This window comes from Vanessa tameamea, chromosome 7 (assembly GCF_037043105.1).
Source record: "Vanessa tameamea isolate UH-Manoa-2023 chromosome 7, ilVanTame1 primary haplotype, whole genome shotgun sequence".
Classification (NCBI taxonomy): Eukaryota; Metazoa; Arthropoda; class Insecta; order Lepidoptera; family Nymphalidae; genus Vanessa; species Vanessa tameamea.
The window spans coordinates 2,123,926-2,145,896 of NC_087315.1; the positions used below are offsets into that span (position 1 = coordinate 2,123,926).

At 31.8% G+C, this 21,971-nt stretch overlaps 1 protein-coding gene and 1 pseudogene across 1 annotated transcript; both read left to right on the forward strand.

Annotated features, from left to right (window-relative positions):
* The first annotated feature begins 284 nt into the window (after positions 1 to 284).
* On the forward strand, positions 285 to 1,255 carry LOC113400747 (uncharacterized; annotated as a pseudogene).
* An 11,875-nt stretch (positions 1,256 to 13,130) lies between these two features.
* Positions 13,131 to 21,835, forward strand: LOC113400739 (carbonic anhydrase 7). Its single transcript, XM_026640386.2, has 5 exons — positions 13,131 to 13,264; positions 19,256 to 19,459; positions 19,932 to 20,203; positions 20,986 to 21,216; positions 21,418 to 21,835. The coding sequence occupies exons 1-5, from the start codon at positions 13,219 to 13,221 to the stop codon at positions 21,622 to 21,624; spliced, it is 960 nt and encodes a 319-aa protein (XP_026496171.1). The 5' UTR covers positions 13,131 to 13,218; the 3' UTR covers positions 21,625 to 21,835.
* Positions 21,836 to 21,971: the final 136 nt, after the last annotated feature.

Below are 21,971 nucleotides of genomic sequence, written 5' to 3' on the forward strand. Positions count from 1 at the left end.
TGTGACACTATGAACCTTAATTTTTATCTATATTTTACTTTTGGTGTTGCCACTTTAACGACTTTTCCTAAAAATGGACTAATCGTGTTAAAATATTTAATATTTTATCTAGGAAACAAAAACATTTGAGAGAAAATTTTTAGTATGTAAATGATTAAATGTAATGAAAAATTCTAACTAGCTAGATATTGCATTAGAATTTAAAAAAATATAGTGTCACATTTAAGCCGTTCCTATTTCATTAGACAACTTATTTTATTTATACGAGTAACATTATTCCGTATGTCGTTAAGAATTTTAAAATATACATTAAACAGATTAGTTTTTTAAAGTGATTTCTAATAATTTTACTTAATTTATAATGGCACCAAGAGAAACACCTAAAGCCACACCAAAAGTGCAACGTACAATTATAAAATCAACAAAGCCGAAAGCCTCTCCAGTGGCGACTATAAGAAAAGCAATATCATCTAAGCAAACCCCAGAGAAAAGTCTTAAACGTATGTATAAAGTAAATTATATTTTCTCTTATTTTTAATACTTACAGTGTTCTTAAAATTTTGATTCATTACAGTTAAAACCGCAACTCTTCAGTCTAGAACTCGTACAAGTACAGTTCCTAAGATGTCAACCCCTAAGCCAAAAGAACACAAACCAGCACAGATACCCAGTAGTGCGTCCAAAAGTGCGAAAAAGGCAACATGGAAACGAAGACCTAAACCAGCACATTCAGGAGTACCAGTTCCTGAAAAAATGAGAAAATTGCTTGAAAAACAATTACAGGATTCTGATTGTAGTTTATAAATTTACTTAAGACAAATGAAATAACATTATATGTTATATAAACACCCTGTAATAAGAAATATTCTATTTTCATACATTTAGATTAAGAGACAGGCCTATTTTGGCTATTGCTTCATATTAAAGCATCTTTCTTACATTTTCTAGACAAATACTATGAAAACATTATATAAAAAAATAAACCATGTAACATCTTGCACCTCGCAAGAATTATATCACCCTGCATTTTTAAATTGACAGTTTTTGTTTCTTTTTTATGTGCTAAGGTTTCAGCCAATATAATTTTGTTTTAACAATTATTATTATTTGACACTGGTAATTGTATTTTTTTAATTAATTTAAGTTTTTAATACTTTGTAATATGACTTGATTGTAAATGGGACTATACTACCTTGCCTCTGAATTAAGTATATTGTGCCATTTTATTAAATTTTAATAAAAACAATATAAATTACATTGAAGTTTGATTTCAAGCTTATATTGTACTAGCGACAAGCATCCATTACCAGTCTGTCTTAATTATCTTCCTTTATCAAATAGATAAAACGAACACACTAATATATAAACAACACAACTAAAATTGTCCTGTACACTTTGTGAATAGCTCGAAGCAAAATTTTTAACCAGGATATACACTAAAATCCCAAATTATAATGTACTAGCCCAACCAGTGGTTTCACCCTAGTGGAATTCAGCCTTATTTATGTCATTGGTAGGCTGTCAGGATTTTGAGCCACCTGATAACGGAAAGTTACTCCTGCTCATAGACATAGGACCCGTTTAAGAAATTTTTACTATTCTGTTAATCGCCAATGCGCTAACAAAGGCCTTACACGCATTGAAAACTGAGATTTTATGTCCCGGTCCTGTAGTTCCATTGGCCCATTAACCCTTATTGAAGGGCTTATTATATTTTACTTGTACATATTTATTTAAGTCTTCAAATAATTAACAATTATTAAAATTTACGGTTAAGTACACTAACCAAAACATTTAGAGATAGGTACCACAAGAAATGCAAGGCCTTCGGTAAGACGGATCAATTGTATCAACAAGAGGAGTTAACGCTAGGTACGATTCTGAAAATTTTAAAATACTTGTTTATATCTTATTTTTAAAAGTATATTAGGTATAGGTATATTTACTACCTGTACGTTGTCTATAATCACACGAATGTCCATCATTAATATCCTTTGATAATTCTCATTCAATTTCAAATTGGCAAGTGCAGATGTTGCTATAAAGAAGTTTCTATATGATATAACAGATGGCACTGTAAGAATTTATACCATATATTTCAAATACCTAATAAACTTTGCTCCTTAGATCGTTTTCACATTATCTTAATAGCCATCATCGGTAGGTTAAAAATGTGTAGGACCTAAATAAAGCAACAAAAAATGATTAAATCATTATTCTCTTATCTCGACGCTCAGCCGAGTTATTGCAAAAAAACGAAATTCATACCTTTTTCAAGATGGCGGCGAACGCACATAGGTTAATCGAGGTCGACAATTTCAAGTTAAGCTTTTCTAAGCCCTCCCTATAACATATCCAAAAATCAGCCTTATCGGTCTGTTTTTTGTTTATATTGACTGGACTATTACAGTTTAATAAAACTTCCAAACAGATGGATTGCACCTAGATTGATGGAATGTAGTAGTTATGTACTCTGTGATCGCTGCAACTGAAATACTAAAAGACTCAATTAGGAGGTTTATTAATATAAGTAGTAATTGTACTCATTTAATCAACCCTGTTTTTCAGCATAACAAAGGCCCGGTGCAAGCAGTGTTATGGCGATTTCCCGTCCCCCCAAAATATTTCTAAAGGACCTGTTAGAATCCCATCGATTTTGTCAGCGTAGCGGGATTTTGTCAACCTTTTTAAAGCGTAGGTAAACTTAAGCAACCTTTTTACATGAAACTGTAATAATCGGAAACTACACACCTACTTTTTTAGTTCGAGGAGCTATATATATATATATATATATATTAGTTCACGAAGTCATACTCGGCCTATACAGAAATTCACCCCTGTTCATGTAAACTATCAACAGAAATATACATTACATTTTCATTTTTTTTACATTAACAGCCTGTAAATTTTCCACTGCTGGGCTAAGACCTCCTCTCCCTTTGAGGAGAAGGTTTGGAGCATATTCCACCACGCTGCTCCAATGCGGGTTGGTGGAATACACATGTGGCAGAATTTCGTTGAAATTAGACACATGCAGGTTTCCTCACGATGTTTTTCTTCACCGCCGAGCACGAGATGAATTATAAACACAAATTAAGCACATGAAAATTCAGTGGTGCCTGTCTGGGTTTGAAAACGAAATCATCGGTTACGTTGCACGCGTTCTAACCACTGGGCCATATCGGCAACAGAAATATAGAAATGTTTTATTTTGGTGCTAAAGATTATACTTTATCTGGATTACGTGAATCAACCAATCGATCACAGCCAATCGCAATTTACTGCTGGACACGAGCCATGGACCTCTCTCAAGGTGCGTCGAAGCTCACATTTCTTCGTTTTCCGTCGGATTCCGCTGAGTCTTTATTTTATTAAGTATTTAATTTCTTTATAAAATTGAAGATTATATCAAAGTAATATTTTATTTCAGATAAAAACAAAGTAGGTATATTAAATAGTATATCTATTACGAATCGTATTTTTATTAGACTTGGATTAGCTTATAAATATTTGATACAATCAACAAACGGAGCCTGATTTGATAAAAAATTATCGATACGGACAATCGGCATTGAAAGTGTTAAGGGCAGATTCTATTACTATTTATTAATAATTGTATCCTTCGACTTCGATAAGAAAGTTGATTGCATGAGTGACCAAATATGACGAGTAATAATTACCAATTAGGAATATGTATCAAAGGCGTTTTATTACGGAAGGCTTTTTCCCGGGATAGTAGCAACCTTTTGTTTTTTTACATAAATGTATCAAACGCGGCATTGCTCTCTTTGAAATACTGTAACAATTTTTACTGTAACTGCAATAAATTTTATGCGTTTTTTTAAATCTATACTCATATTATAAAGTTGAAGATTTTGATTGTTTGGTTGAACGCGATAATCTCGGGAACTAGGTAGGTATAGGTCCGATTAGAAAATTCGTTCAGCGTCCCATTTATTTAAGAAGCGGAAGAAACATAGCATCACGCTATGGCCAATAGGAACGGAGTATCAATGCAAAAACGGGGGAAAATTATTCCTCTTTTAAGAGTTTCCGTAAAGTCATGTATGAACGAATTGTTCTCCTTTAAAAGTTCTAAAAATGTAGGTAGGTACAATTTGAAACGAATTTATTAAATAATAAAATACAAGATAAAGGTACCTCTCGTTAAATCCTAACGACATACTAAGATCCAAGTACGCGTGTAACTTTAATTTGAAAATTGTCTGGCGCCACTACGTGTTCACAATACTAAATAAAATATGACATAGCCTTAGGAATACAATTACTTCAATATTTTTTACTACTGAATCAATTTTTTCATAATTTAAGCTTTTAATGTAAGCGAATGTTAAATAAAACATGTACTTAGTTAGTTTTTTAAACAAATTTAATTTCATTTAAAATTATATATAAACAAAAAACTTTTAAGATTTACAACGCTCGACAACGATTTTTTCTTGTATTAATGTATAATATACAGAAGGAAAGATCGGCGGATTTTTTGTCAAACTCTGACAATTGCTTCTTTTTTGGCTTTTATTTATGTCAAGAGGGCACACATTATTTCTCCAATTACACTTGCGAGAATTGCTTCTTATTATATTATTAATATATTTTGCAAGTGACATTGGCAGTATAATCTGTGCCTTTTTGGCTCAAACAAAAGTTATATAGTTATGTTATTAATCTGTGTCCCTTTAATATATACTGATATTATAAATGTGAAAGTAATTCTGTGTGTTACCTCTACACTTTTTAGATGAATTTTTGTATGGACATAGTTTGAGTTCCGGGGAAAGATATACTACTTTTTTAGTTCATTCCTCGAGGCGGTAAAATGTTTGCGCACTGGGCGCACAGTTTGTGTGCTCTATGTAAGATTTTATAAATTTCCCTTAAAGCCACATGTTCAGTTTAATAAATATACACTAGAAAAACAAGACTAAGGACCTAATAGTGAAAAAATATACGTATGAGTGTGACGGTAATTGAGGCGGAGGATTATCCAGGAGGCAATTTCAAAAGTTATTTGTACATATTATTATACTTCACATTTGGCTAGTTGAGAAGGGCCACTGAAGACCGCGTGTTGGGTGTGGGAATCCTAATACGTAGTAATCTTACATTTTAAGGGAAAAATAAAAATGCAGTTAGATTATAAGAAGTTAATTAGTAGTATTATCCCTAATAACCTTTCTTGTATGAGACGCTGTATTGGTGCCACATATTCTCATTTGTCATAGTCTATGCAAGCAGTAGTTTTAAAATAATCTAGCCTTTCGATGAAACATTACATCGCTTTTTTTGTAATGTTGATAAGAGATAGTTAACTGTGTCGTGTTTAAAAATATTATTTAACAGTAATTAATAATATTGTTCATGTGGTCCGAAAACAAATAATTAAAGCTTAATATTGTAGTTAAGGCAAATATTTGTATCTGTAAATATCATTTTATTACTTTCAAGTATGTTGAGTATAAATACTTTTAACATAATTATGTAATAATGTCACCATTTGTTTTATTATTATTTGGTGTATCTAATAAAATTTAAAAAACGTCAATTGAGGCGTTAGTTTTCATAACTGTACAAAGCTTTATTGAATACGTCATTTATTTTATCGTTCCGGGAACCTCCGATAGTGAGTTTGCATTTTGTGAGACTGCAATTTCCTATTAGGTACCTACAAGCTTTTAATATTATTATTATTTTTTTAAAGTCTAGCTTGTATTAGACTAAGTCGTGTAGTATTATATATTGTTATTAGTGTACTGCGATATATATATAATTTTATTCAATCAGTTGACAAAATTTATTTCGATAATAATATTTAAAAAATAGACCCGAACTATAACATCAAGATGTTAACATCAAAAGGTGTTAAAGTTTACATTATCATAGCCAGCATTTTTAAAAGGTTTAAATAGGTACCTAACCCTATGTAGAGTTTGAACTTTATCTCTTTTTAAATTACAAAATAACGTACCTACTCCTATGTAGAGTTTGAACTTTTTCTTTTTCTAAATTATAAAAATATGTATATTTAAACACGGCAATTGTTATGTCTTACGTATACTTACGATTAAGTGAAATATTCATGAAATGGGATGAAATTAGTTTCTAGTCGTTATTTCATAAAAGTCCAACGATTGATTGATAGTTTAATGTTTGGTGTGCTGATTAGTCGGAGCATTGAATATGTAGTTTTTATTTATAAACTTATGTATCCGCAGCTACACCCGTGGGGATATTGTGACATAAAGTTTATGCTGCGCTTTTATTGGATCATGCATGATTGAAAAAATATATAAAATTAAATATCTACATTATTTTTATTTTTTGCAATGTACTACATTAAAGTACAATAGTATTTATGTTGAATAAATGTATGCATGCATGAACCAGCATGAACCACGCAATATGGTCTATTAAATTAAATAACTTTGTGCTACAAGATTTTACCTCAAATTCAGTCATCCAAATTAAAATTCAAACAATTGCACGTTTAAGCTATAAAATCAATAACATTTGTATAAAATGATCCCTAAGTTATACAATATAACGAATTCGTTAACGATTACGTAAGTCGTCTTAAACAATCGAGTCGCAACCACCGCCCACGACCATAAGGGCACATATAGTGCCACAGGACAGCATGATTGTCGAATAAATAATAAAGTACACGTCCATAAAATCTATTAACAATTATGTTAGTCCGTATTCATGATTTAAGCTGACCAAGCTCCGCCTGTCCAATGTGATTGATGTGATTTGGCGCCACACGAAAACTGAATTTTGATTGGTGAATAGGTTTAAGTCACAAGAGTTACTTTATTATGATTTGTTGATTTTTTTTATAGTTGTCCAGACACATGAGATTTTTTTAATATATTTTGAGTTTATAATCTATGGCTTAGATGAGCGGAAATGGGTTCGTGTCAAAATTGTCGACATTTTGACACTTACACTTAAAAAATGGCCTTGGAAATGTAAAGCTATATTTAAAATTATCCATTATCACAGAATGTAGGTATAAAATATCACAGACCTTTCTTAAATATTATTTAAATATGGGTATACATCTTTTGTTTCATCATCATCATCTTAAACGAAATGTAATGAAAAGGAACAAGATTATTAACCTTTAAAATTTTAAATCTTGTATTTAAATATGTAGTGTAAAGTAAAATGGCCTTCAAACCATTCGTTCCACGTAGTATAGCTAACAAGGATTTGTATCCACTGTCATATTACGTACTTACAGCACTGTTTATAAAGTATTTGCAATTAAAATAAAGAGCTGCCATTTAAATCTGCGAGAAAAAAAGTATGTCAAATGAAAAATAATTTGGCAACACTCTTAGCTTAATAAATTATAGCTTACCATTGTATAATCTGTGATTTCAAACCAAAAAAGGCAGCAATTTTTCATTTATAAAAAGCCATTAACCATTATTATTATTTGTCTGTCAGTTTTTTTGTTAGAAATTGAAGTGCCCAGTAACTTAAAGTTAACGTAGGTATTCATATTTGGTAAATGGTAGGTACATATTTGCCTAGCGATATTGTTGGTATTTAAATGGCCAGTTGTCGCCCACGGTTTCGCTCGCGTTTTATAGATAGGTCACGCATAAAAAGTCCTTCCTTTTGCTTGATACCAAATTTCAGTCCTTTCAAAAATTTTTTTTATATCAAACACCAGCTGACCAACCCCTGACCCAATTTGCGAAGCCGCGTACGACAACTAATATATGTATAATATAAATCTGAAAAAGTTACTTATTAAAACGCTTTTTTTTCTTAACTTGGGGCACATGTATCATTGTATTAAAGTAGGTTTACCATTTTCCAAGTGCCATAAGTCTGGACAAAATGGAATATAAATTATTTTTGAAGTAAAATTTTTTTATTAACTTCAACTTCAGTATTTGGAGAAATTATGTCTGATAGGTCTACACAAATACTACTTTTTTTATTCGCATTTAAATTTTTGGTCTTTAAATATTGATAAATCTATGTAATAAGCTATTGTTCACTTTTAAATATTGTTATGAAGTCACATTATGTACCCAATCTATACAATAGTTACCTATCTGGCTATACTGGCTATATTGTACCATTTAATAAAGAATTAAAAAAATATTAATACACTTATTATAATTTCCATACAGAATCAGGAAATATCTTTGAATATTGATGTTGAATAAGAATATCTTATTGACAAATAAGTTTTACGTACTAACGTAGAAACTTTCATTATCTTACAAAATCGAATCATAATTTAATCTCAACCATAAAAAAGGAATAAGAAATTTACCAAGCAACTTTTAAACAGCCAACACATAAATGTTCCAAATTAAAAAAAAAAAGTATCTATAGACTATAGTAAACCCAAATGGCTGTCTTGGACTAACTAAAAAAATGGACACCTCAGGTAAATTAAAATGTCAATGTTGCTTGTATCTATACTATTATATACAGTGTTAATTTAATTAACTAAATAGTTTATTCTTTTGTCACCAGATTAAATAAGTTATTGTCCACATTAGAAGAATTTTAATGATGCGCGGAAAACTAATTTGTATTGGATACTAATTCGCACATACGGAAACTCTTATCATGAGGATATTGTTTGATTGAATGCGTTGATTCAATATGTTAAGTACAATAACATATATTAAAAGTAAATAACACCTCGTCTTCTTGCCTCCGATGCTGACAAGTATTTTTCGTCTAGACTTTAGAGGATCGGAGGTACGAAGCAAAGGATATGTGGTGGCAGCATTCTTGCCATCATTTGTCAACAAGAACAGCACCGTCTAAAGCACAATAAGCAGTGCAAGCAGTTTTGTGCAATCTCTGCTCCCAAAATAAATTAATTTTAAGAGACCCCTTAGAATGCCTCTCCGGTGGACTTGACCATCATCGAAAGTTATTGGGTTTTTCAGTAGAAACATTCTGACCCGGAGTCTGAATGTTTTTAACAAAAAATATTACATATTTTTTGTTAAAAAAAAACTTCGATTACATTTACATAAAGCATTATCCTGTACGCGCGTCTGCTAAGCTATAAGATTTATTTATACTGACCATTCGTTTATTTGTAGAATAAATGGGCAACAGTAATCATTGAAAAACCAAACGATAACTTGGGGCAAATTTATTTGTCATACATTATTAATCCTAATCAAAATAAAATATATTCTTTAAGGTCGCTTCAGAATTTCTACCAGTAATTACTACTACAGTTTATTTATTAATTACGAATTACAATTATAGAGCAGAGATTTTATTTTTAAATATATGTAAGAAGATAATTATGTAGGTACACTACCTATATATCAACGGTCAATAGCGAAATGGTTTACGGGCCGCCTAGCGGTGTAAAAAATCGCTGATCTGGATCGATCCTGACCCCTTGGGCTATTGTCGTCCCCACTCCTAATATAAGTGATAAGCTTAAAAGGTGGCGAAAATATGAATATTAGGAATTACTTAATTATTTTGGGGCAGGGCTACTATTTTTTAAAAAAAACTTGCGTCTTTAACCATGCGTAAGTCTATAAGCATAGAAGGGCATCACACTCTAAGACAGAGTTGGCAACATCGAAATCCGACGAAGAGTGAATGTTTGGGACTTTGAGTGATTATGAATCTTATGTGGGCAGAACATTGGATTAGGCAAAGTTACAACAGGTGGAGTGACTGAGTGGTGTCCGAAACAGGCTAGCAGAGCGTCGAACGTCCAGCGGTAAGAGGTTCGACGTTGGGTCGGTGACATTGTCATAGCTGAAGTTTGATTTTGGCCAGATTACACATTTAACCAAATGTATTTTTGTAGTTCATGTTCCATGAAGAAAAAAATAATGAGGAAACTGGCATATTAGGCCAGGTAAAAATCAGCCCCATGTTTATACTTTAACCGAATCGAATTAACTCTTCTTCTTATCAAAAGGAGACGATCATTTACAGGCGGTTTCTATACATTTATTTTAAAAACGTGCCATCATTTTTTTTACACGTTTAACGGATTAGACAACTATTTACGCACTTTTACAAAGTATTGTTGTATATTTTAAAATCTACAATTACATAACTTAATATGTATTACGTATAACAAATTCTCGTAATGATAGAATAATCAACCGCCAAACTAGAAGCTAAACGAACAATATAATGTTTTTATATATAGTAATCGAATCAGTCGTTTATTATTTATTATGATTCTAATCAATGGGCCTGTTTTGACTATTGGTCCAATAATTTATATCATCTCAGAGTGTCATCCTTTGTTCTAGAACCCATTGGGCTTCAGTTAACTCTTCATTGCTTTAGGAGTATTTCATTTAACTCAAACTTTCTACGGTCCCTAAGACCTAGATGATTACTAATGCTTAGTACTACATAGGTATAGAATTTAATAAGGGTCCGAAGATGATTGATTTAGTTATCTTGGTATAAAACAAACTCGAAATATAGTTTACTTTAAAGTTTTTTAATTAATTGTTACAGTAATTTAGTAATAGAATCAAGTCCTTTTTAGAGTTTAGTCTTCGATTTCTCTAAGATATCAAAAGCTTTTCACATTTCATAATAATTACTGTATTATGCGTTATTTACATTTCTAGTTATTGAAATATAAATTATACCTTGCTATTATTATATTAATAATACTCGAAGTGAGGAAAATAATGATTTGAATAATTGATATAATGTTCAAACGAAAAAACATGGACATAAAATAATTTTATAAAAGATAATCATAAAATTATGAATACCACAAAAGTATGAACATAAATCATCCCAATTAAAAAAATATTAATATTTTCTTTTGTTTGTTTTTGATATTAATATTACATATATTAGGCTTGCTGCAATTAAATTAAAATAGAAGTGCAATTAATTTATTTAATTATAATATAATGATTAAATCAATTATTATTAATCTTAATGGGTTTTAATTTTATTGTAATAAAATTATTTATATCTTAAATTGACATCAAATTGATTCTAATTATCAAATTATTCGGAATAAAAATATTTGAAATTTCATAATTTACTGATTACGCTTTTTGTTCTCAGGGATCGGGCGAATAAGACGTTCCCAAGCAAACCAAGCATCCCAACGACGAGCCACATGCTGTAATGCTGTGCTGGTGATACTCCAATGCCGTTATAGTGACGTTATGTGTTTAGAGTGTCTATAAGTTTATATAGTTAAATGTTATATTCTAATAATGATAGGTCAATCATTAATTCCCAGCCGGATCACTTAACTATGTACTATGGATAATGTACTAATGGAAGGCTTTTCAGAAGCCAAAAAGGCTTAAAAATTCATAAAACCCGCTGCCATAGCCTTCCATTAGGAAAATCAAGTGATAATTTTTCTAATTTTGAAAATCTTTCAACAAAATGTCATCAAAATATGCCGTTAATAAAAATAATCCCTAGGGCAGCGAGAACATCTCTATTATCTTTATCCATTGTAGTTCAAAAATGTATTTCTAATAGTAATTTGGCATGGCAAAATCTTTTTACATTTTCTTTTAAAGTTTTTCATGTTGATAAAACCAAAAATGGCTCCTTATCGACCGAATTAAAACAAAATATTAGATACCCAATTTTCAATTCCAAAATACTCACCACGACCACAAAATTTTGATTAAAAAAAATGTTGAGAATAAAGCAATGGATGGAGATTTTAAGAACGCAGCTCATATTCTTTTTTCTAGCGATACCCTCGCACCGTTTAATGATTTTACGTTAGAATCCTTGCAAGAAAAGCATCCTTTGCCAAATACATATGCCAAACAACTGTGCTTCCAGATCCGCCTACTCAGAACAATTTTTTACAGATTAAGGATGAGGATACCTATGCCGCCATTATGTCATTCTCTAGCGCGTCTGCTGGTGGCATTGATGGTATCACTCCACAACATCTTAAAGATCTTGTGAGTGTCTCGGCCGGTGACGCTGGCAAAGCCCTATTGAGTGATATAACTAATCTTTGCAATTTTATGCTATCTGGTAAGGTGATTTCATCCTTTTTACCACTTCTTTATGGTGCAAGACTTTGTGCCTTTAATAAAAAAGACGGGTGTATCCGTCCAATAGCAATCGGGACCACTTTTCGCCGTTTGGCATCTAAATTAGCATGTAGGCACATAGTTTCATCAAATTTCAACCAATTTAACTCGGTTTTGGAAGCAGAGGTGGTTGTGAAGCAGCAGTACACTCTACCCGTACCTTTCTAAAAGGAAACGAGGCCGAGGTGCTTCTGAAAGTTGATGTAAAGAATGCTTTTAACTCCTTAGATAGGGCAGCCTTGCTTCTCCGACAAAATCACAAATGTTACTGAGGCGATAGAGACCTGGAAGGTAAAGTGCCCTAATGATGATATCCCTAAGGAAGTTACAAAATAAAAACTTTGGGATTCGCCATTGGTCCACGTTCCACTACAAAGTTTGACACAAAATTTAACAAGTGGTGCTAACAGCTGGTGCCGCTAACAGCTGGTGCCGCTGCGGAAAAAACTGAAGCAAAAAAAAGATCTAAATATTCGTGTCTTATGTCAAATTACTTTTTTGTCCCATTTGCTGTCGAAACACTTGGCCCTTGGAGTAATGGTGCAAAAAGCTTCATCAAAAGTATAACACCTCGCCTTATTGCCTCCACTGGTGACAGGAGGTCTGGTTCGTTTTTAGCCCAGAGGATCGGAATTGCGATTCAACGTGGAAATGCTGCTAGCATTCTTGCCACCATTCCACGCGGTCAAGATTTATACAGTAACTATTTTTAATTAATATTTGTATATATATTTAAGCACTTAATGTTATCTATTTTTTAATAAATCATAATATAGTATAATACTATCTCTAAGTATATAAACATTGTAACTTTTCATGGTAATTCAAATTGACATTAAAAAAATAAACGAAAGGTAAATAGTAGGGTAATAGTTTAAATAAAATAGATTATTGTTATTGATTAAATTTTAATTTAAAATTTATTCCATTAAAATCATAATGTGCAAAACAAAATTAAGATGCATATTTTAGGGTTAGTTCTCACGTGGATGACGCGCTAACCCATTGAAATCGCAGCGCACAAGATGCGTATGTGTAGTATATAAACCGCGAGCTGCGGGGAAGGAAGCATCAGCTATCAAGTATTTAATCTTATATAAAGCAACCAATTAAAAAAAAGTGGAATATGAATTCGGTAATTTCAGCTGCGTTCGCTATTTTGGCGGTAAACGGTGAGTTAAAAAATAATTTTCAAATAAAAATTATATTTTAAGTATATTTATTTATTTTTTCTTTTCATCAGAATACAACAATAATGTTATAGCATTATAATATATTACTTTTTACATAAATACCAATATAATATTTCTTTTAAAATCCATATAAATATTGATTCTTATTTTAAAAATAATTTTATCTGTTCTATTGAATGTTTTTTTTTTAATATTTCGTTTTGATGTAACAAAAACGCTAACTAGTGCATTAAGTCAGATATGTTGAAGGTTTTACTATTATTATGCTATCAATTATTATCATAGTATAAAATCTTTAAACATCGCGTGTAAATAAAAATATAGAGTTAAACAAAGCATACAAGAAAGACATTTGAAACACGTGGTATCTTCCTTTCGTACATCGGATCGCACAAACATCCGACAAACAAATAACAAATCTCTTTCATTAAAAATAACAATTCGATGTAAAAAAAAAACATTGCGGCAAATGAAGAACTACTATGAGCTCGGAGACCTTATTTAGGATCTGGATGCTTAGAGCGCTACAATTTGTAAAGGCGAAAACAAGAGTTTAGTTAGATAATAAAATCTAATACTTTAAATTATTTATCTACTAAATATTGACACTTTATGTGCTAATGTAAACTGGCAGATACTAAATGAAAAAAAAAAAAGTTTGTTCTAAAACCGTTTAAAAGTTATTATTTCATTTATATCGATAAATTAAAACTAATTAATTTTTTTAATCAATTACTCTAAAACAATTTAATTTACTTAGTATTTTAAGTTGTCCTAAATTAATAATATTCAATCTTGACTAACTTAATTAGGAAAAAAAAAAAGATTTTCAACAATCACCACTTCATATATACCTACATGTAGTATAAATATAAGTCAATGCTAATAACACCGAACAAAATTTAAATTTCATACATACACATATTAATCCATTCTACCAGGGCATTTATTGCAAAATGCATTTGTAAATTAGCATAAAGTCTAAATTATTCTAGCCTTTGCGAATCGTGTTACGTACACTATCGCTAAGAGGACAATCAATTATGTGTGAAAATAATTTCAGCAAACCTGACCTCAAATCATTGTTAGATTATTATAAAGGCCGAATTTATTTGTACGTTACATCTGACTGCATCCATCGTTAGCGATAACTCATAAACGGTAATACAATAAATGTCACGAACTAATCTTTGAGTGAGATAACGAGTTGAGGTTATTTCTAATTATATATTGAATAATTTTACTTCTACGTGAAACTTCTAAGCGAATTCAACAAAAATGTGAACATATAGTTCATATTATTTAATCACTCTAGTTTTGCTCATGTTTTTATCGAGAAATGCTAGATAAGTATATTTTTATATCGTATATGCAGGACTACGGTTTCTGTCGTCAAAAAGCTAACGATTTCGATAAAGAATGTAAGTGAAAATGGAATTTTAATATTGATTTTGACATATTGAATAATGGTTCATATAATAACATTATGTACGCTATTTAATGTGATATGATTTTTTTTTAAAGTATTTAAATAAAGTTCTCGGGAAATGTTTTTAAAAATTATTAGCCGTATATACATACCCGATGGATATCCCCAGGGATACATAATATATAGAAAAGGACTAAAAGTTCTTCATTATTAATTAGGTTTTTTTAATAATTTCGATATTTAGAATTTCAGTAATGACCATCTATACACACTTTCACCACCCATTTAATCCCCTTATGGGATGTATTTTCAAAAGGGTCTGTCTCATAAACAGACAACGACTTATTAACAAATTCCTAAAGACCGATTTCCATTATTTGAACATTTAAAAATGACTATCTATACAAAAAAAAAACCATTTCAACCTCCTAATCAATGAATTTTACAAAACACTATATCGACTATATTTTTATTGTGAATATAACCCCAAACACCGATAACGATATTTCAGACATTGAAACACGGCGAACTTCAACATATGGGGTGACAGGTGGGGTTTTACTCATAAAAATAAGACTAATTTCTATACCTATAATTATCAAAAATAACGAACTTCCATCCTAAGTTTCACACTCTTAGATGATATATTAAAAAAAAACTACAACGCCTTTCATTAACTTATTAATATAAGCCTAATTTTATTTTCCTTACATCACATTCTATACGTCATTATAAATTACCAGTTTCCATGGAAATTCCCCCACTTTATACCCTTAGAAGATGAGTTATGATAAATCTTTTCGTAATGGTGACCTACGTTTCATAAGGAATCCTGTGCAAAATTTCAACTCGTTAAACCCACCGGTTTAGGCAGCGCGTTGTATGTGGCAGACATATTATAATTTTATTGAGTAGATGCTTTCATTTTCCACTGTTGAAACCGTTACAAATTATTCTCTTGCTAATAATTCTCTTGTCTGTGACTTCAGTCCTTTCGAATTCCGAGCTATTTTTAAATTTACATTAAAAGCAGTTCAAGCAGTAACAATTATTTTTGAAAATATTATATTCGCTCGGTAGTTAAAACTTGTAAATAGTGATTGAACTTTGGTTAAGTGCATTAGAATTATTAATACTTTTAAGTTACGGAATAAATTAAAATAAAGTTAGGTAATTTTGCGGAACACTTGCGATAAGTGCATAATAAGCTTTAACGTAATGAGAAAAAGGAGATTATTCTTAAAATCAAGTTGATCACGTATATTTTTTAGCAAAACAACCGACTTCACTGGCATACTAATATAGCAATAATGTCGCGGTTGATTTGCTTGACTTTATTGAAGAATTCCGTTGTCTGTCTTTGAAACTCATAATCAGATCTTTACAAAATTAATTGGGATTGTTTCGGAATAAACATCTTACGAACAAAAATCTATTTTGTTTTTCCGGCATAATACATATATATTATAAAATATATATAAACATCCAAATTCAGAGCAGGCAGTTCTTATTTTTGAAGTCGACGAAGTAGCAAAAAAGAAACATTCCGTAACGCGAGCTCAAAGTATGGGTCAGTGCCCATATTATGCCAGTGCATAATTAATAAAAAACCATTTTCATATTAAAAATCACTCTGAATACATTTTATATGTAACTGTACTGTATCTGGTGATGGTAGGGGTAATGCTCATGAAAAATATTGCTATCAATATCCTAAGTGATGTTTTTTTCTTCATATTATGGACACCCCAGGCCTAGAGCTCCTGTTGCTCTTTCCTAAATCCGGCACTGACTACGCTCGCTTTAAATTCTAAGTCATGTAGACGAAACAAGTACCTACCCAAGCCTATATTTTGCTTTACGATTGGTTGAATCCACATGGGTCCGTGTGCGACGTCTATAATTTTATTAAAATATATTATAATTTGTAAACAATTATATTCACATTAAATGTAAACCTCAATGTAATTACCTAGACTTGTATTATTCCAGGATGCTTTAATACGTAAGAGGCCATCATTAACTGGGCATGTAATTATTATTATTATCAGTATTTTATAAATATTTGCAATTTGTGGTTTAAGACGTAGGTAGATATGTAGGAACCACACACTCGCCTATATTGTATAATTTATATAATTACCACATTTTTTTTAAAGAACACTTTAACCTACTTGGTACAACAATACACGTAGTTCCTAAATTTATTTAACATCTCAAATATCTGTTTAAGTGAAAGTCCACATGTTTTGAACACATTTTTAATTTGTACAAGCAGCATCTTTCATGAAACCACGTGAACTCTGTATTAATTTTATCATTAAGATTAACTAAGCGTAGCCCATTAATAGTTAGGGCGTAAAACCAACTTCACTTCAAAATCCTTTGCAAGGTTAGAAAATAGCCATTCGACCATTACTATTAGACACACATTGGAATTCTCTATTTTAGCACATTTGACAACTTAGTATAAGAAAATCACCAATGATAATTTGATGATCTGCCTTGCCTATTAATGATAGTAAAAAATAATGATGTGATGATAACGTTGCCCTAACCGATTTCGGCGGGGCAGTCAATCCAAAGAGAGACTAGTCAACTACGTAGGACATATTATAATACAAAAGGGTAGGCACAAGCTGAGGTGGTCGCTAATCCTTCACTTTTGAAATTCGATGGGACGGCAAATCCGAAACGACCAGAAGAGTTCAACCGCAGGAACGTATTTTCGTGCTTTCCGAAGCACAGGAGTGTACGCACTTCCAACTTACAGATTCCGGGCTGTTATTGAGATTTTTTTTAATTGAGAAAAACTCAATACTTATTTGTTAGTTAGACTTGTATTTGGATCTGCGACATTATATGTAAAATATTTAAACTGTGACATAAGTTTACCAGTATTAGGTCCTTGTGTCGGGCAGTCTTTACTTATTAGATGAGCAAATGGGTCACCTGATGGTAAGTGGTCACCACCGCCCAAAGACAATGGCGTTGTAAGAAATATTAACCATTTCTTACATCACCAATGCGCCACCAACCTCGGGAACTAAGATGTTACGTTCCTTGTGCCTGTAGTTACACTGGCTCACTCGCCCTTCAAACCGGAACACAACAATACTGAATACTGCTGTTTGACAGAAGAATATCTAATGAGTGGGTGGTACCTACCCAGACGGGCTTGCACGAAGCCCTACCACTAAGTAAAGACTTCATCTATCCTATTCTTATATCTATCTTCATCCTATTTTCTAACGCGTAACACACTAAAACTAGTAGATACTGCGATATTGACATATAAGAAATGGCATAGAATTCTTTCTATGATGTCTAGGAGTGTAACCAGCCTGGGTTCAGGTAGTGTTCTGGTGATCTTCCCTGGACACAACCCACCCACGCCCTTCTAAGTTTTTCTAGGGCGTCTCATCGATGATCTAAGTATAATTAATGTCTTACAATCATATCCTATATGTAAACCTTAGAATCTAAAAGAAAAAAGAAAACTATTTATATTATTCAATAGATAAATTATCGTTCAAAAATTATCTTAATTCCTTGCAAAAATATTCAAAAACATTTGCAATTGTCGTCAATCGTAAACGACTTAATTTTATCGTATACGAATGGCAGATTGATTAATAGCTGCGCGCCATCATAAAAAAACGCCATAACTCGTTACACGAATAATTTAAGCTATGTTAGCATAATGAAGTATAATAAATTTGTCTTCAACAACACAGCAATACCCTTGGTTCGTGGTGTGAATATCATATTAAGCTTTAGTCCGAGAGCGTTACTTACTTCTTAATAAATGATCTATTCCTAATCACGACACGTATTTATTCGGGAGAATATATTTAAATTTAATTACCTATTGATTTGTGTGTAATTTATCATTTAAACATGTAAGATTTCTTCTAATTTCAAGTATCGGGATATATTAAGTTTCTTGGCAGTTCTTCTCTGTAGAATCTGCATACCGTAGGTAGCTTTGCTTATTATAGTTTGTCAAATGACGATTCAAAAGTATTTGTAAAAGTCTTCTCAAATAAAGTATATTTTGTTTTGACTAATTATAACGTTCAATAGACATTATCGTTGTCTGAAAGAAGAAGAAAGTAGAATAATCTCAGTATACACAACAGACACGGTGTGAATAATTATTCAGAAATTTAGCAGAATTCGAATTTTTTGACCTTGCATAGCGCTTCGAAGAAGATTTGCAAATTAAACAATAAAGTATGTAATCTATTGTTAGTGTAATCGCTGTTGAATTTCTAAACAAAATTATTTACGCTCAATTTATTTATTGATAAATTAAATGGTATATTACAACAGTATAAGAATTATTTTTGACCAATACCAAAATATATGTACTTAAGTATAATTTAAATGTACTTACGTTAATATTTAAATGATATTATATATGGTTTTAATTTGATTAAGAAAGTGCAGTTCTCCTTTACAGGTGATATCTGTCTCTAAGTCAAATAAGCCTATACATTTAATTATAATTACTTATATAATATTTTTTTACTGTCTAGTGTCTTTCGTCATCGGATGGGGTTACCGAGCATCTGATCAACGTCGTTGGGCTGTGCTGCACCCAGCTTGTGGTGGTCGCCAGCAATCACCTATAGCCATATCCGCACGACAGGCTATCCCCATTTCTATTCCAGCCATGGAAATGATTGGTTATCAAAATCCCTTGCCTGGACCTCTGACCGTCACAAATAATGGACATTCAGGTAAATAGCTTTGTAAGCTTACTATTTTTTTTTTATTGGAGACAAGAATTTAAGACTTCGACCTAATTGTACTTAGGCATCGAAATTACAATATTTAGTGCTGTTTTTTATAGTTATATCTAGTAATCACTAATAGTTAGTAGTCACCTAGTAGCTAGTAATGACCACTCCCCTCGAAAAAAGATATTTATGAGACCTTTTCGGGCGTCTCATCGATGGTCCAAAACCTGAACATCATTGGAGGGGCGCCCGCCAACGCGCGGCATCAGGATATTTTAAACACCCCTGCACACTGTATAATATGAGCTTGTGTAGAGACTAATTTTAATGTTTAGTTTAAGTTGATTAATTAAAATAAATGATAAACGATTGTAACACGAATTGTCCCGACGGCGATCAAAATCGTTAAAGTTGGCGTGGCAACTTCGGAGAATACTCAAGATTGTAATTATGATTATGTATTGATTTCCAGTGGCTCTCACTATACCCAAATATTCGTCCGAGGAAGAAAAGAAAGGTTTTCGCCTTCCTTACATCTTTGGAGGTCCACTCGATAATGAATATGAGATCGAAGGTCTGCATTTCCACTGGGGTGACAAGAACAACCGAGGCTCAGAACATACTCTGAACGATATGAGGCTCCCTCTTGAAATGCACATTATCCATAGGAACAAGAAATACAGGAGTTTGGCTGAAGCGCTCCAGCATCCTGACGGTCTTTGTGTACTAGCTTTCTTCTACCAGGTATTTTTACCAACTCATATAAAATATTTAGCTTTATTCATGACTCTTACACGTACTATTGAATTCAATGTATAGTCATTACACATTTAATGTATTTTAAAATCATGAATTATCGAACTCCTTATTTTAGCTAAAATAAATGATATCGTCATAAAATGTTGATACATATATGAAATTATCACCAAGCTGCATTGTAAGAGCGTGGTAGAATACGCTGTAGCCTTTTCCTCTAAGTGTGCGTTCTTAGTGACAACAACGAAGACAACAGTGCGCCGCACACGCGGAATAGGACATACCTGAATTGTTTGTAACGGCGCGCAATACGATCATTAGTAAATTACGCTGGCAGATTCGTGCTCGTGTGCGGTGTGTGACGTTTCGCTGTCACACAGGACCCAAAGTGAAAGAGAAGAGGTCTAAGTTCTTAGCACCATTTAAGACTGACATATTTTACTTAGATATATTATATCACTACATCTTCATCCGATGACATCATTTAAAATACATGTATTACCTTTTTTAAACGCCTTAAACCACAAATGTAATTTAATAACGGCTTCTGTTTACAGTATCTAATATATATGTATTATGCGTTTTTATCGAAAACTACTACTTAATATGTACCGATTACCGAATACATCGCGTGACTTTTCGAGGCGCTGTAATTGTTTCATAATTGTAATAAAATCTAAAACATCGATATCAAATGATTTGTTGATGTTAAGAAACTAACAATATTAACAGTGGTACCAACACAATTATAATCTATATTTTTATTTCAGGTTGTCGAATTCGACGCGAAGCTCCTCACTCCAATTGTTAAGAATTTATCAGCTATCGAAAATTACAACACTACCATGCAGCTACCACATACCTTCTCCCTGTCCTCCATCCTTTCAGGTCTTGATAGTGAACGTTTCTACACCTACAAGGGCTCTCTGACCACCCCTCCTTGCGCTGAAGCTGTTACGTGGGTTGTATTCTCTGATTATCTACCCATTTCTGTATTTCAGGTAAGAACACTGAACATTATAGCTATTATTTATTTACTTACTGAATATTAAAAAGAAATTATTTGTAGAGAATTATCATAATTTAAAAAATGTAACTAACTTTTGAAGTTTTTAATTTACATAGAAATTTGTCTGTAATATTAATGCTAACTATTGACAAAACAAAATTTATTATTAAAAAAAAATTGTATTGTTTTTCAGATGGATAACTTCCGTGGTCTCCTCTCTAACTTGAACCTTCCTCTGGTCGACAACTTCAGACAGTTACAGCCTCTCTTTGGTCGCCGTGTCTTCGTTCGAATTACTTCCAAGAATCCCAAATTTAAGAAAACTAAATTACATTACTCCAAATGGGATTGGGTTGGTCACAAGAAAACTGAAAATGACATCGCCGAATTCGATGATTAATGACCCAACGTGATCAGAATTTAAAATAACCACTCACCGCTTCTCGTTCTCTCTACGGGTAAAAGATAATCAATAAACACCAAATAATATTGAGTAATTGTTATTATCTGTTTAATATGTGTGCACTGTTTAATATTGTATGTGTGCGAATAGTATTATTATGTGTAAGTTGTTAATAATACATGTAAATAAATTTATAGAACATTTTAAATTGTTTTATTAAATACGCATATAAATTATAAGAAACATACATAGAATACATAATACATCATTTTTTTAAACATTAAAACTACTTTTTAGAAAGCGAGTAGCTATGTTGCGTAGTTATCGGAACCAAACGTTGACTG